Source organism: Dendrobates tinctorius, unplaced genomic scaffold, assembly GCF_039654945.1.
Source record: "Dendrobates tinctorius isolate UK_male_01 unplaced genomic scaffold, ASM3965494v1 ptg000030l, whole genome shotgun sequence".
NCBI classification, from domain to species: Eukaryota; Metazoa; Chordata; class Amphibia; order Anura; family Dendrobatidae; genus Dendrobates; species Dendrobates tinctorius.
This window is the reverse complement of record NW_027361698.1, coordinates 26,275,644-26,293,753: the sequence shown is the minus strand read 5'-3', so window position 1 is coordinate 26,293,753 and position 18,110 is coordinate 26,275,644. Positions and strand designations below refer to the sequence as shown.

General features: G+C 41.7%; 1 protein-coding gene across 1 annotated transcript in view; it reads right to left on the bottom strand.

The window, feature by feature from the left end:
* COL25A1 (collagen type XXV alpha 1 chain) overlaps positions 1-18,110 on the bottom strand; it is a 288,446-nt gene that overhangs the window by 85,770 nt on the left and 184,566 nt on the right. Inside the window, exons 17-19 of the mRNA XM_073572140.1 lie at positions 9,340-9,402; positions 4,365-4,433; positions 2,057-2,101 (exon numbers count right to left, since the gene is read on the bottom strand). Coding sequence (XP_073428241.1) covers positions 2,057-2,101; positions 4,365-4,433; positions 9,340-9,402 — 177 coding nt within the window. The remainder of the gene's footprint in view (positions 1-2,056; positions 2,102-4,364; positions 4,434-9,339; positions 9,403-18,110) is intronic.

The following is an 18,110-nucleotide window of genomic DNA, read 5'->3' as shown; positions in this document are numbered from 1 at the left end:
CGCTGCATGTGACAGGCGGGAGACCAGCGATCAGCTGGTAACTAACGTACACATCGGGTATCCAAGGGACGTGTGTCCCTTAGAAATCCGATGTGTACGTTAGTTACCAGCTCCCTGCATCAGCACGCTGGTAACTAACGAACACAGCGGCGCCGCTCGCTGGGCGTCGCTGTGCTGATCGCTGGTGAAGCTGTCTGTTTGACAGCTCACCAGCGATCACAAAGCGACTTACCAGCGATCCTGACACGTTGATATCATTGTCGGGATCGCTGGTGAGTCGTTATGTGTGACCGGGCCTTTAGGTCTTTGGCAGACTCCAACAGGTTTTCAGGTGGATTATATTTATCATCATTAGTCATTTAGGACAACATTGGATCATTCAGAGATCCACAATGAACTTCTGGAGTGAGTTTGCTGCACTGAAAGTAAAGGGGCCGAATAATATTGCATATAGTGGTTGGGTGAAGCCATTTATTGTCAAACTACTGTGTTTTCCTTTTTAAATCATAACGACAACCCAAAATAACAAAAAGGACCCTGATTAAAAGTTTACATACCCTGGTGATTTTGGCCAGATAACATGCACAGAAGTTGACGCAAAAGGGTTTGAATGGCTACTAAATGTAACATCCTCACCAGTGACCTGTGATAAATGCCAGGAAAATTGTTCGGGATGTAAAGAAAAACCCACAAATACTATCAGCTGAGATACTGGACTCTCTGAAAACTAGCGGTGTGGCTGTTTCAAGGTGCACAATAAGGAGGAACTTGAAGAAAAATGGCTGCATGGTCGAGTCGACAGAAAAAAGCCATTACTGCGCAAATGCCACAAAGCATCTCGCCTATAATATGCAAACCAGCATAGAGACAAGCCTCAAAACTTCTGGAACAAGGTAATTTGGAGTGATGAGACCAAAATTGAACTTTTTGGCAACAACCATAAATGTTACATTTGAAGAGAGGTCAACAAGGCCTATGATGAAAGGAACACCATTCCTACTATAAAGCACAGAGGTGGATCACTAATGTTTTGGAGATGTGTGAGCTACAAAGGCACAGGAAACTTGGTCAAAGTTGAATGACAGATGAATGCAGCACGTTGTCAGCAAATACTGGAGGCAAATTTGCAATCATCAGCCTGGAAGCTGCGCATGGGATGTACTTGGAGGTTCCAACATGACGACGATCCAAAACACAAGGCCAAGTCGACCTGTCATTGGTTACAGCAGAAGAAAGTGAAGGTCCTGGAGTGACCATCTCAGTCTCCTGACCTCAATAACATTAAGCCACATATATTTTATGTGAATATTGAATAAAAATAATTATATTTTTATGGACATGTGCTAATTTTAACATAGCATCCTTTTATTTTCTTCTGTTTTGATTTCTAAATATATAGTACACGGTACTACATAGCACACCAGAATGTTGATCTGCAAATAATTCAGTTTTTAATCCTAAGTATATAGCTCAGTCAATTTAGTTTGTAAAATCAAGGTGCATAAAAGAAATTCACTTTCTTTAAAAACTCCAGATGATGAAAATGCACCCATCATATGTTATATTTTTATTGATTTTTACACAATTTGTTCTTCTACAAACAAGAGGTATTGTTTCTCATAAAGGTTATACTTGATTTGCTGAACATAAATCTATTTAATCTACATCTGGGCTCTTTTAGATTAAGTGACAGGTATGACCAATAATCACACGTCTCATGAATTTAGAGTAACCTTTAATGTTGGTGCCGGGAAATACTGATATAACTGCCTTTACATATCTCTTAGCAATAACTTGTTTTACTCTTGATAACTGTTTCTAAACTTTCTTCATAGAAAAAAATGTTTAGGACTGAAAAACCCAACAAAATGCAATTCACTATGTCTTCATTTCCTGCTCATGCCACTAGATGGAGCCTTAGTAAAGGATTTAAATATACAGAAGAGACCAAACCATGTTCAATTCAGTTTGTTAATTTCATTCCATTAAACATACACACAGTTATTCTGTTATGTGTCACACATAAAACCCTGTCACAAAAAAAAAAGTTACTGACCTTTGACCCTTTGGGGCCTCTATTTCCAGGTTCACCAGTTTCTCCCTGGAGCATGCAAAATTCAGAAAAGCAAGGCTCGACTGAGATCATAATAGTTATAGAGGAATAAGCTAGTTATAGATCTGAGAAAAACAGTCCAACAGTGGAACATGCTAGAAAAGGTTAAAAGTGTGGCAGAAACCTTATCTGTCTATATATACCTAAGTCAGAGGTGAAGTGTTATAATTGGCATAACCCATACATACATAGGTAATGAACCTGTCATGCAATGAGCACGGTGGATTAGAAGACAGTCATAGAATTCACAATGGCTAAGTGTGAGGTCAAAGTGGCTGCCCAGTGATCTATAATTAAACCATCCATAATTTCAGCAATATATAATGGGCTTCTAGACTCCCAATGACCTTGCTTCTTCTCCTCGGTTTAATGATACTTTCACCTTTTATTCTGCAGCACATATAATGATGAGACTTTTTTGAATATTTTCTAAATTTTTGGTCCCTAGTGAATGATCTCTACATTTTTAATGTCTTTACACATATAAAACTAGATGATATTAAAACTGCTAGAGATAAGAAGACAGATAAAACAGAAGAATGGCGAGAGTTTTGTAAAATGACAGAATTACGGTATGGTCGTACAGGCACGGTCATGTTCGACTTCATGAAAACTATTAGATTAGTGACACCACTCCAGAGGTAAAATAAAAAAAAATGCTGGAGTGGTGCTTCAAGATTCAGACTCAAATCGCTCTAAGTTCCTTGCCCTTGTAATATACTTAAGAGCAGACGTCTTCTTCTGTTACCGGCGTCGCTCCGGTTGTCTTTTGCAGGTTGTGACCTGTCTTATTGCTCCAGTGTTTTCTGAGAGAGACTGAAGTTACAACTCAATGTAAATCTATGAAGCCAGAATGAGGTTCTTAAAGACTTATGTCGAGAGCTTGTGACTGTCACCTCTGACTTTCAGGGAGTCAGAAGTTGCAGTCACAAGATAGCAGGTCGGGCATGAAGTGGCGCCAGGAACAACTGAAGACAGCGCTAGTACTAGGTAGATATTACTAGGGCAGAGAACTTACATTAGTGATAAAACGCTAGAGATGTGCTTGAATTAAGTGTTAACAGTTGCCTAAGTGTCCCTGTTGTGGATTTAACCAAGAAGGAAACAGTTACTACGCATTCAAGATAGAATGCCTCATTGTTAAAGTACTTTATTAATAGAAATATCAAAATAGGTGGTCTTAACATAGCGTGTCATAATTCAAAATGCATTTTAACCAATCATGAATGTTCTTATTGGCTAAATATAGATAATTATACCCCCTGGATATAGTACATATGGGGTCAAGGAACAAGTTTAGGCCACTTTGTGGTGGGCCATTTGGACGTTCTTAACCTAATCCTATGTGAATTTACACTACAGTTACCAAGGCAGGTGTATATAATGCATGCACATTGCAGATAACAGCCATGGCCTCATACCAGTAGGGCCAAGGCCATGTCATACTCAAGTCAGAGCACACGTTGCTGGCTAAACTATTCATGAATAGCATGTGATTAACATGATTATTCCTCAAGCTTTACAATTATTTTTACGTCTTGAATTATGATGACTATTTTGTGGTTTGGAATATGCATTATAATACCCAAAGGTTCTCTTGAACTAGAAATGAATGGCCTCACAATAACTTCAAGGCAATCAGGGCACTTAGCACATCAACATACAGTGCCGTACATAACGCAGATCTGAAATACCAGTCATCTGAATAATAGGTTTACATCATTGGAAAATGAGGAAAGATATGTACTATAAATCTTAAAGTCATAAACCTGCATTCAGGAATTTACAAGCTGAAAGAGATATCCTCGTTTTCCCTGACACATCTTAAAATAAGGTACACTCTCGTCATATACTGGTCAGGAAAGTTCACGGTACAAGTTCATGACTGTAATTAAGAGATATTGTATAAGACAAGTAATTACTAAAAAGCAGTCAGACCTTCCAAGGAAGCCACTTAATATATCACCGGTTTATGAAGTTATGAATGTCCCTATCTGGAGATACACCACGAGGTGTGACTATGTGGTCTCCCAGACAATGATGACATCTGAGAACAAGAAATCTCAGGAATTTCTGAGCAGTGTAATCCTAAGTGAATCTTACTTGTTAAAATAATTAATGGCGGGAAAGACAATAAAAGGAATATTTATTACCTGCTGCAATAAAGTAATTTGTATGATTTAAAGGAATGACAAATAAGTTACATTGCACTAATCTCCCTGACAGCACCCAGTACACTTGTAGGCCATACCTTTGCACCTGGGACCCCTTGGAGACCTCTTTCCCCTCTTCCTGGAGGGCCAAGTTCACCACGTTCTCCCTATAAATGCAAAACGGTAAGACATCACATACTTTATATTAACCATCAATCCTTATTTTCTGCAAATTCTCACCACTTAAAATCTTACACAAATAGCTTTCCACTTTTCTTCCCTATATATCCACATGTATCCCTTTAGTATATATCTTGCCAACTTATCCCTTAACATCTTTTAGCTCTGTGGGTGGATACTCCTTTCCCTATTCCCTCCCAGAACCCTATATCTGTGACCACATTAAAAGAGAAGCTATCATCAGAAAAAGACCTACTGTTTTAGACTGTGTGCCCACGATGCGATTGTTAAGCGTTTTTGCCGCGATTTTCAGCTCGAAAACGCTGCGAAAACATTTAAAAATCTCATACAGAACGCACCCCATGCATTCCTATGGCATTCCGCACATGCTGTGCTAATGCTGCGTTTTTTTCCACGGCGGAATCGCATCGTGGAAAAAATCGCAGCATGATCATTCTTTTGTGCGGAATTGCAAATAATTGCCACGATTCCGCACCCATAGGAAAGCATGAGAATCGCTTACTTCCCGCATGTGGCTATGCCCACCATGCGGGAAGTTAAGCGTCTCATGTGCGGTTGGTACCCACGGTGTGGAGGAGAGGAGACTGTCCTCCAGGCCCTGGGTACCATACCCCTGTAAAAAAAAGAATAAAAAGTAAAAAATCGGGGTATATTTACCTTCCGGCGTCACGCGCTGCATTCCCGGCCTCAACATTCCCAGTAATGCCTTGCGGCAAGGTCCTGTGATGACGTAGTCTCGCGTGACTCTAGCGGTCTTGTGAGATCGCTATAGCAACGCGAGACCAACGTCATCACAGGTCTCGCAAGGCATCGCTGGGAACTCTGAGGCCCGGGATGGCAGCGCGGGACGTCGGAAGGTAAATATACCCCGACTTTTTATTTTTTTATCATTTTTAACATTTTATCTTTTACTATTGATGCCGCATAGGCAGCCTCAATAGTAAAAAGCTGGTCACACTTGTCAAACACTATGTTTGACGAGTGTGACCAACCTGTCAATCACTTTCCAAGTGATGCTTCAAATCGCTTGGAAAGTGCTTGAGAAAATCGCAGCAAAATCGCGAATAGAATCGCGGTAAAATCGCGCGGGAAAAAAACGCGCGATTTTTGGGAAGGAGTCCGGTTTTCATTGTGCGTTTTAAAACGCTATGTGGGCCCATAGGCTAAATCAGTTTTTTGTGTCAAATGCATATCTTAAAAATTTTTGTCAATGTTTTATTTTACATATCACAATCTGTATTAAAAATAAAAAATACAAATCTTGCATAATGTTTCCGGAAACAACCCATGTACATAACCACAATAGTCAGACCCCGACTTTATATTTTGTATTAAGATATCTAATGAGCCTGTAGAATGGTCATTGTGAAGGGAGGGGCAGCAGGTGTGATATCAACTATTGTGATTGCTGGATCCTTGCTGTAGAGGCGTTACCGTTCAAAGTACACCTGCCTCTAATAAGAAGCCTGCTGAAAACTCTGCCTGAAAGTCTGGACAGAAAGTATGAGGAGTCGAGAAAACCCCAAGTTGAAAGTCTAAAAATTGCAAGATTTTGTAGGATTTTCTGATGTTAGCTTCAATTTAAGGCTCACCTACACTTTAGCTGATAATGGGTTGATGAATAATCATTCATCGATGGCCCAAAACATCACTGGCGACATTTGTCAGTGATGGATATTTTCAGATTATGCATCCTGTGCTGATTTTATGACAAAATAACCAAAATTTCCTATTAGTTGTTTTGAATGATTACGACTGTTTGTCGATTAGTCGACAGTCAAAGAGAAATGCACCAGCTGACGATCACTCGTTATGGTTGAATATGCCTATTTCATTCAAATTCTATCCAATTTGTATGGGCTCCCTACAAAAGGAAGCTACGAAAGAAGACTCTTATCAATGAGACTATAAGTGTCCTGTGCATCAAGCATTAAATAGATTGTAATAATTTCAATAACAGTAAAATGTATTTAGGAGTTACGGTAAGTGCAGTGTTAATGCTACAGAAAGAACTGATTTAGTTAAAGCTGTGAGATCTTACAATAACTCATGAGATCCTGTGTTGTGTCTCCACATGTTTCTGTTGGAAGGTTGTGGGAAGACGCAGATCGTGCTGGTATCACACAACCTAGTTCAGACTACTGTGGGAGTGTTAGATCCTTTACTTATTGCTAGGCTTAGAGTTTATTAATTCCTATTAATTTTGAAAAATACTTATTTTCTGGCACTTTTTTGTGATTGGTCCTATTTAGATAGGCTTAGGGCTAATGGCACTTTCGTAGGGTTAAACTGCTAACATTCCTCTTAGTGATACCTTTCAGCTTTCAGAGGTTCTTTTATTCTTTTTCTCTAAAAAGAGCGAAATATTTCAGCCTGGATTACAGAATGGTTGGAAATTGACTCTACGTCCTTACTTTGTCTGCGTCATATGCAAAAGAGAACATAGCAATTTATTGTCTATCTTTGTGGAAACCTAATTTATAATAATGTAGAATTTCTAGCCATCTAAATAATCAGGGCTGAAGGTTCATAAATTACATCTAAACAACCTAAAGTAACATGCTTGCTGACATTTCCCTAGTGATTGCATTTGATATGGATCATAAGGTTTTTTTTTTAATTTTTGTTATGTATCTGAAGAGCTTTTTTCTGAAACAATTGCTCTGAAATAATTCAACAATCAAAATCAATCAATTCGGCAAGCTTTAAATGCTTCATGAATATATAAAAAGAAAATATGATAGTAACATCTTAACGACATGGTATCCCTAACTAAACGCATTCATTGCTGGTAGCATTTCATTTGGAATTTGTAGAGTTTGAAGTTTTAATTGCAAGTGTAGGGGACATTCCTTCCTCTCTTCCTTCTCCTCGTCTACTGCCGGCCACCAACATCTGAAGGACAGGTCACTCTTGTGCCGAATCCTCTAATGAGAGGTCACCTGTGCAAAGTCTCATGAAGGGAAGAAAAGAGTGACCTGTCCATCAGAGACTGGAGGCCGGCAGCAGGAGAATAAGAGGGAGAATGAAGGAGAGGAGTGTAGGAAATACAGTGCAGATTCATGAAATAACTGCTTATTGGTTCTTGGTTCAGAAAGGTAATGTCCGATGTGGACATGCTGTGGAATGCGGCTTATATGTGCACGGCCCACAAGGAAGGGGTGGAGACCTCCCTAATCTTGCAGAAACAAGAAACCAATTGAATCCACACTGGACATTACCTTTCTGAATCCTGCTCATATAGGTACCATACACATGGTCAGGTTTTTAAATACATCAGTTAGAGACTGCTCTGATATGGGTATAACTTGATGTTTGGTAGAGTAGCTTAGTATACATTTTTTGCAAAAAACATATCGACCAAATACCCTATTTTGTTATCATCTTTTTACTAGCATTTGCTGTTTACTGTTACTTTTTTACAACATAGTATTTTTATACGTTTGTTATACTGTTTTTCTGTGTTTCAGTCTTTTGGTGGTGTGAACACTGTCCTACAGACTTGTTCACTGTGTGCATAGCCCATGTTTTTATATTAAATAAAAAAGAACCTATTCATATATGGCATCTGTGAACTCGTAATGACCTGGAGAATCATATTGCCAGGTTAGTTTTAGCATTTAGTGAACATGGTAAATAAAGAACCCAAAAAACAATTGCGGAATTGCACTTTTTTTTCAATTTCACCACAATTGGAATTTTTTCCCCCTTTCTAGTACACGATATGGTAAAATTAATGATGTCATTCAAAAGTACAGCTTGTCCCGCAAAAAAAGCCCTCATATGGGGACGGAAAAAAAAGTTATGGCTCTGGGAAGAAGGGGAGTAAAAAACAAAAAATGCAAAAACAGAAAATCGCAAGTTGATGAAGGGGTTAATGGCTCCCTCTACAAGATGGCAGCCCTAATCCATTGCCCACAAGACAGCGTTATGTTTGCCTAGTTGTTAGGTGAAAAACATCTGCAGTGATTCCATCTATGTAATGGATTAATACTATAGTTCAATATGTTAAATTTTTTTGCATTATTTAGCTAATTTTTTGTTACAGTGTTGTTCACTTTCATTGGTCTTGTCTTCTTAGCAAACAGCTTGCGCCTGTCACGATCCATTTTCGGATCTGTGGCAGAGTCTGGACTCACTTATATGAACCTTTTCCTTCTGGCCTCAGGGGTTAATATGGAGTTTTGCCCCAGTGGCTGCTGGTGTTACTACAACTGTAGTTGGTCAGCAGCTGGGTTTTTGCCCCCGGTGGGCGGTGGTGTTACTACATGTTTAATTAGTCAGCAGGTGGTGACCTCCCCCCTCCTTCCTACAAAAGGTCATCAGCTGCTGCTGCTCCCTGTTGGTAATACTGGTCATTCACTAACCAGTCTTTGAGAAGAGAGGAGCTATTTGGAGCAGTGCTGTTGCAGCTTATCTGGAGCCTTGGTGTTTCTGCTGGAAGCTGTGTTCGGGTGCTGTACTCTGCTGCCTCAGGAGCACTGGCAGCAAAGAAAGCTAAGTTGTTTGTTTTTCCCTGTCGGTTGTTTTCCCTGGTGTTTTACTAGTACAGCGGTGAGGACCAGTATCCGCACTTGCCAGTTACCTAGTAAGGAATAGGTGCAAGTGAGGGACTGAGGTATCCTGGTCGGCAACAGGTTGAAAGAACCTGTATAGGGAACATGAGGAGAGTTCAGGGCTCTTCCTTAGGGCATGCAGGAGGTGTCCACTTCCCCGTTCCCTATTATAGGGCCCACCATTGTAATTGTTTCCCCGGTGTCCCCTTGTTTGTCTTGTGGTTTTGTGACCGACCAATCATCGGGTCGCCTCACGCAGAGCTAGACATACCATGACAATACCGTGACAGCGCCAAGCAAATATGTCATTTCTTACCTTTGTCCCTGGCAAGCCTGGTAACCCGGGTTCTCCAGGAGGGCCAAGAAATCCTGGTTCTCCCTGGATTGAAAATAATGTAAAAGGATTAGGAGAATACCATGAAACTACACTATCCATACCCAAAGAGTTGATAGAATGCTTAAAACAGATCTGTTCACCAGTTTTCAAAATACAAACTACATATATAATGATGTTAATCTCTTAAAGGGTGTTGGTCAGCCTAAACTGTGTAAACTAAGCACATAGCCATCCATCTCATATAGCCTCTGTAAAAAATAATCACACATTTAGTAGTCTAACTACTTCCTACATTCTTCAGAAACTGAATTTTAATCAAATAGGCTAAATAGGGTGCTCACTGCACTTTTGACAACGCCAAGAGGCTCAGTGCACTGATCCACCCATTAGTTTAGCATGCCCCACCTTCCTCTCTGGTGATTGACAGGGCGGACAGAAAGCAGTGCTCAGTCCAAGCAAGCCAGTGCTATCAATCACCAGTGAGCGAGGAGGGCGCATGTAAAACCTGTGATTGGACTGGTGCAATGAGCCTCTTGGCCACGGAAATCATGTACTGAGCTCCATAATTAGCTTGGGACTGGAAAAATATTTAGAACTGTGTCCTCAGTGGTTGATACCTTTTAATGGCTAACTGAAAAATTGCAAGCTTTCGAGACTACTCAGGTCTCTTCATCAGTAGTTACTATGTCAGAATCGTTGTATAATTCTCAAATTAAAATGCTCATTTTAAAATTGGAGAGGTAAACTTTCACAAAAAGTTACACCTACAGTTTTAAATGGATTTTCAATGTAATAACTTTAGCCTCATCAAGACTATCAGATCCATTTAATAATGTTTGCAGCTTACATTGTGAAATCTGGTGACAGATTCACTTTAATAGATTTTATTATAAAATGTACATATTTGTGCAGCCAAGCAATGGGGTTTGTGGATCTACTCCCCTTTTTGCATGACAGTGAAATGTTGGAGGGAAACTGATGCGAGAACGAATCCCATCATTTTCTATAAAATCACTTACACTCACCCATGCATCAATTGTTGTACCGGACCGTTCAAGGAGCCCTTTAATATTCTTTGCTAATTTTGTATTGAAAAAGCCTGATAACAATTGATGCCCTTTTGCCATCACTTGTCATCAGCTGAAGAACGAGATACCTGATCCAGATGGCACAAATATATAGAAACACAGCCTTAATAATACGTTTGAAAAGCAATAAACAACTAATAATAATCATCATCAGAGATATGCCATATCTGTCCATCTAATGGGTTAATTATACATATTCTCTATGGGATTTTGCACAGGTGCATATATACATAAGTTACATACTGTCTAAATGAGTGTTTGGCAGAGTCACATCCCTTCGCAGGAAAAATGCTCCATATTTAGAGTTTTTTCTGCTTCACAAATATTAGATTGTCAGTGGGCTATAATTGTGTTACTTATAACACTTTTTAGGCTATCCAAAGATAGAAAGCAGTACTAACATTCATTAATACGTAATGATGCATTAATAGGTTTTAATAATAGCATGATGCAGAAGCACAAGAAAGCCAAAAATACACACAAAGAAGTATTTAGAAAGGTTAGTTTAAATGGTTAAAATACAATATATTATACATCAGTTTGTATTACTGGCATTAGCCAACATGTCAAGAACTGTTCACGGAATTCATTTTATATTATGTAATTATTTCCTTCTGTTAGCCAAACCTAATCTAAAATGTAAGACATGGCTGAATATGATGGTTACTGAAGAAATACGTAACAATATGGAATATGTTATATGTGTTATGGTTTTTTATTTTTTTGTGTGACATAAAATAAAATTATAATCTGCGTGCCCTGTAGCATCTAACAAAACAAGATCACATACGGTACTCCATACAAGTTGTTATTGCAGGTCTCGGTTTTCCCTCTTCCAGGGGTGCACGTTTATGTGATTGTTCCAGTCAATCACCAGCTGCAGTAGTGACCAATGCATCACTGCTATGTCCAGTGACTGGCAGACTGGTCATGCGTCATACAGCCAGGGCAGGGTGTACAGAGCTGGACCAGAGCTCAGAAAATACACAAGGTAGGTGAGCCTGGCATTACCATAAAATTTTTCTACAAATATGGTTGCAATCAAATTATTCCATGATCTTTGCAAATTAGTTTTATTAGCAAAAGTCACAAACTTTCTGCTGTTTTCAATAAACCAACAAAGCAAGAACAATTTCAGTAACTCAACACAACTAACAAGTGATTTCTACAAATTCATTAAACAAAATAACTTTTAAAGGTGTTGTCCACTACTTGGACAACCCCTTTTTATTCCTTATGTTTGGCCCCGTTAAAATAAAAACGGTGCCGCGCCGTTCCAGCAGTGTCGGCTCTCGCTTTCCCAGGTCTCACATGAGGTTGTTATGTCACGTGATCCCTGCATCCAGTCAGCAACGGCGTCACTGTCCCCATCTTCAGATGTATCCATAATTAACAGGAAGTGAGAGCTGCGGCCGAAGTGACATAACAAGCTCATGTGAGACCCAGGAGAGAAAGTGTCGACAACGCTGGAACAGCGCCGGCACAGAGGAGAATGTAAGCTTTTTATTTTAAGGCGGCCAATCATTGGGAATGAGAAGGGGTTGTACAAGTAGTGGACAACCCCTTTAATGAATACGTATCTCCTGCCCAATACGCAGAAGAAAAGTCAGGTCCAACATAGCCAAAACCATATAACTGAGCCACAGAAATCTACCGATTAATGGAGCAATGAAACAAAGCTGTAACTTTTAGGACTTCTGCATCAAAGGTGTGTCTGTAGAAGGAAAAATGACATGTTCGCTGAAAAAGACACCCTGTGGTGAATCTTTTTTGCACAGATATTGGCACTGAAAATCCATAATGTCATAAAGTCCCAGTAAAGTAAATGAGATTTTACTAAATCTGATCTACATACTGTAGAATTTTTATGATTGACTTGATTTTCTAAATATGCAGTATTTTGATAACTGCCATTCTACACACATAATAAAATAGATTTCTGCAAACCCCATTCAGAAGAAAGGAAAATTCATAGACATTTTAGTTATTCACTCTTTCAGTTTTATGTACGATTCTAAGTAAAAGTAATGTTGTGGAGCGAACACTTATTGTACAGGTCAGAGAGAAGTTATGTTGTAGGTCAGTTCTTCTTGATAGGTCTGCAGATTGTAATCCTGGCTCTACCACCCTCTGCTATATAAAAGAAAACATCCATAAATCTTCAGCTCCTAAATCCGACAGCCATTGACCTTAGCTCATCTTCAACATAATTTTACAACCTTCCAATTATGCTTCCACAGCTTTAAAGTTAGATATACTACCTCTGCAAGGAGGATCTCAGCCATGAAAGAGCACCAGTATTAAAAGATGTTTTATAGGGAAATACAGATGGTATCATAATGATAAGAACCGTAGAGAATCAGTCCACAACAGTACTTCTGAATCCAGGTAGTTGTTAATTATGACTCTGATTCTTACGTAACATACTATCAAGGCAAAACTGTTCCATGACTAAGAGAATTGACACTAGACATGGTCTTATGGTTTCAGTGACATGCCACATCTGTTTCCAATGTTTAGCACTCTACCACAGAACTCAATAAGGTGCAAAATGGAAATCAGTGCAAACACCCACATAATCCTTTCCATCTTTCATCCAGTTTTAGAGTGACAGACAAATCACTACTGTCTTCCAAATTAAGCAGACCATTCGTTTCCATCACCCTAACGCCAGAAAGTACCTTCACTAATACCAAAGAATTAACTGACAAGCACACCAGCTATAAAGATCTAAACTATCCATGGCCTCAATCAGCAGAAATCCCATTTATGGGTTACAGGAGCAAATACTAAGGGTACCATTACACTTAGCGATCCACCAGTGATCCCGACAACGATATGGATCGCTGGTGCGTCGCTAAGTGGTCGCTAGTGAGCTGCCACACAGGCAGATCTCACCAGCGACATAGCAGTGGTCGGTGGTCGCTACTTACCTGTCAGACGCGGTGATCCTGACGTCCTCCTGCCTGCGTCCACGCGTCGCTCGTCGGCGCCACAGGAAGCCCAGCAGGAAGCCCCCGACGAGAAATGGTCCAGGACGTTCTCGCGCGATCAGCGATAATCAGCGGGGGAGCCGGTCGGAGGTAAGTATCACATGTAGCGATATCGCTAGCAATATCGCTGCCGCGTCACAAAATCAGTGACGTTACAGCGATATTGCTAGCGATATCGCTATGTGTCGCTATGATCTGATGGGAATTTTGTATGGAAGATTAGCATAAATTTTAGCAAGGATTTAAAGAATTTGGAGTTCAGCTATGATCTTCCCATGTTGTTCAAATAGGTTCCTCCAGCAAGTCACACAGAGCTATAGACATAATAATGGTTTCTAAATTGTATATATCCAGCAGCAAAAAGTTTAATGAACGCTATGCTTTGGGCTCCCCTATATTACCTTTATGTGAGACTGGTTGGGAACTTAATGAGCCCGCGTGTGCCGCTGAGAGCCTTTTATATGCTAGGCTCCACCCCAAACACTCACGCCCAGTCAGTCGAGACATCTCTCGCGGACCAATCTGGAGCTGTCACATCACCAGAGTAGCTAACGTCCGACCACCAATAAGAAGACGCCACATAACAGACAGGCTGAGTAAGGTGATCTCTGAACTTAAGGGCCCTTTACACATAGCGATATCGCTAGCAATATCGCTAAAGGGTCACCGATTTTGTGACGCAGCAGCGATATCACTAGCGATATCGCTACATGTGATACTCACCTCCGACTGGATCCCCCGCTGGTTATCGCTGATCGCGCGAGATCAGCCTGGTCCATTTCTCATCGTCGGCTTCCTGCTGGCGCCAACGAGGAAGCCATGGACGCGGGCGGAAGAAGACATCATCGCTGCATCTGACGGTAAGTATCGACCGCCGACCGCTGCTGCATCGCTAGTGAGATCTGCCTGTTTGGCAGCTCACTAGTGACCATTTAGCGATGCACCAGCAATCCTGACCGGGTCATATAGTGGTCGGGATTGCTGGTGCATCAGTAAATGTAACGGGGCCCTTAGACTCAGTAGTGCAAGGCTGCACCTGTTTATCACTGGTTACCATAGGCTTGGCTGGACAGCCAGCAGTAACCAAACGTATACCACAAGCCTGAGCAAGATGCTGGGACTGACGTCTGTGCTGAGCAGCAGTGGCCGGACCTGCAAGGACCTGAAAGGGAGACCACAGTACCAGATAGTGCTTGGGATTTATCCCGCGCAGCGGGAGAATCCCAATGCCTAACATTACCCCCTCACTAGCATCCCCCTCGACGATGTTCACCACGCTTGAAGGCCACAATAAGCTGAGGGACACGAATGTGCTCAACAGGCTCCCAGGTCCTATCCTCTGGTCCATGACCCTTCCAGTCAACCCCCCAAAAAATTTTAAGGTGCACCACCTTGGACCCGACAATAGCATTGACCTCAAAATCATCCGAGGACGTATCCGAACCTCCAACAGGAGTCCCAGAAAACTGGGCCATATACACGGATTTTAAAAGAGACACATGAAAAGTGTCGATGATATTCACGTGCAGTGGACCACTGAGGCGATAAACTACAGCATCACCTGCTCAAGAACCTTGAAAGGACCTACGTAGAGGGGAGCAAATTTAGTGGATTTTACAGGCACACTAAATCTCCCAGGGCAAAGACTGGCGCGGGACGATGATGCGTGTCAGTGGAAGCCCTCATTCTCTCCTTTGATACATTAATTGCATCCTGTGTGCGGTCCCAGATGCCACGAGCCTCCACTGCCCAGTCCACAACCCTCGGGTCAGTAGACATGACGGGCACGGGCAAAGAGACACGCGGATGCTGATGGTATTTCAGAAGAAAAGGAGTTTGCCCCGTGGAATCAGAGACAGCATTGTTTAAAGCAAACTCTGCCCACGGCAGCAGGGATGACCAGTTATCATGCCTGGTGGACACAAAATGCCGTAGATAAGTGACCAGTGTCTGACTGGTTCTCTCCACCAGCCCATTCGACTCAGGATGATATGCGGAAGACAAATTGAGCTCTATAATGAGCAGGTGACAAAGCTCCCTCCAGAAACGAGACGCGAACTGTGGAACCCGGTCACTGACAATCTTGTCAGGCATCCCATGAAGGCGGAATACGTGCTTGATAAACAATACCACCAGAGCCCGTGCAGATGGTATATGAGGAAGAAAAACCAGGTGTATAATTTTGGAAAAATGATCGGTGATGACCCAATAACCCTATTATTATGAGTCTTAGGCAGGTCTACTATAAAGTCCATCCTGACCATCTCCCAGGGCCTATCTGCCACAGGCAAGGGATAGAGCAAGTCGCGGGTCTCTGCTTGGAAATCTGATTCCTGGCACATGAGACACAGGCTTGCACGTAATCCTTGACATCTCCCGCCATCCGAGGTCACCAATAAGCCCTCTCTAAAAGCTCAGTAGTCCTTTTGATGCTGAAATGACCACCCAATTTGGAGGTGTGAGCCCACGAGAGAACCTCTGACTGCAGATTAGGTGGTACAATGGATTTGCCCAGAGGTACCTGCTTTATCTGGTACACAGGTGCCACCATTCGAAGACTCTCCGAAGGTACTATTAGATGTGGATTGTCCTCATCCTCGGATGAGACTACTGAATGAGACAGGGCATCGGCACGTAAATTTTTGTCCCGGGACAGAAAATGCATGGTAAAATTGTACTGGGTGAAGAATAAGGACCACCTGGCCTGGCAAGAATTCAGCCGCTAGGCAGTCTGAAGATATAAAAGATTTTTGTGGTCCATAAAAACCTTAAAGGGATGCCGAGCTCCCTCCAGGAGATGTCTCCACTCTGAAAAATCCAATTTCATGGCGATCAGTTCACTGTCCCCAATGGAATAATTCCTCTCTGCTGGTGAAAAGGTCTTAGAGAAAAAGAAACATGGATGTTTCCGACCTTGAGCATCCTTTTGATACAGGACTGCCCCAGCAGCTACTGAAGAGGCATCCACTTCCAAGATGAAAGGCTTTTCGAAATCGGGCCGATGCAGAACTGGCACCCTAGCGAAATGGGACTTCAGGGAGGTAAAGGCCTTTGAAACCTCCTCAGACCACTTCTTAGGATTAGCTCCCTTCTTGGTGAGGGCTACCAACGGAGCTGCTAATGTGGAGGAGTGGTGAATGAACTGGCGGTAATAATTGATGAACCACATAAAACGCTACACCGGTTTAAGGGAATGAGGTTCCTGCCAGTTCAGCACCAACAGCTTTCCAGGATCCATATCTAAACCCTTGGCCAAAACAATATACCCAAGAAAAGGTAAAGAATCCTGCTCAAACCCGCACTTCTCCAGTTTGGCAAAAAGAGAATTGGCACTCAAAGACTCTACACATATCTCTATGATGAGTGTCAACATCTGGGGAATAGATGAGTATGTCATCCAGATATACTACCACAGATGTGGATAACAATTCCCGAAAGATGTCATTTACGAAGTCTTAAAAGACTGCGGGAGCATTACAGAGACCGAACGGCATGACCAAGTACTCATAATGACAGTCCCAAGTATTAAAGGTGGTCTTACATTTGTCCACTTCATGTATACAGAAAAGATTATAGGTCCCACACAAGTCCAACTACATAAATATCCTAGCGCCCCACAGCCTATCGAAGAGCTCGGAGATTAATGGCAGAGGATATTTGTTCTTAATGGTGATTGCGTTCAAACCCCTATAGTCAATGCATGGGTGTAACTCTCCATTCTTCTTTTGAACAAAGAAGAAATCAGCCCCAGCAGGAGACACAGACTTCCTGATAAACCCCTCGCCAAATTGTCCCTGATATACTGAGACATATCTTCAGTCTCCGGGAGAGACAAAGGGTAGATACACCCACAAAGCGCTTCTGCCTCTGGAATGAGATCTATAGGGCAGTCATAGGGGCGATGAGGAGGAAGAGTCTCCACGGCCTTTTTAGCGAATACATCAGCATACTGCCAATAATGCCTTGGTTAGGTCAGTTGTAACCTCAGAAGACCCAATCTGAACTTGGGCCCTAAGACATTGTCCCTCACACGAACTACTCCATCCCAGTATGCTCCCTGTTGCCCAATCGATACGAGGTGAATGGCGTCACAACCAAGGTATGCTGTTGTGAGTTCATTTTTCCCTTCACCGTCGATGTCTGATGAACTCCCTCTTCTGGTGAAGGAAGGTAGTGAGGCTGATTACCAAGCACCTGGTCTGGTAGATGATGACTGGGTAACAGGAAATTCTGACTGGATATAAGGCAGCTGACGCCCTTCTGAGTCGCTGGTGATTTCTCTGCTGGATTCTTGGAGACCAGTCTGATTCCTGCTTCCCAAAGATAAGTTCAATAGCAGAGCAAAAACTTATTAGTTTTGTTTTGTTTTCCTTGTTTTTTGGAGTTCAGCCATCCCCGGTCGGGGATGTGCTGAGTTCCATTTTTGTCTCTGATCAGTTTGTCTCTTTGCTCTGTCTTCAGAATTTACCTGAGTGCTGATATAGTCTTTTTGAAGTCCTAGCGACTTCAGTGCCTGTTTTTCCTATCAGTCGGTTGGCACATTTTTTTGGTAGGGTTTTTTACGGATTGCAGACAGCAGCTTTTCTATCCTGTCCTTTTTAGTTAGCTTGGGCCCCATCATTTGCTCAACCTATCTTTCTATCTGTGTTAGTGTTTTCATCTTGCTTCA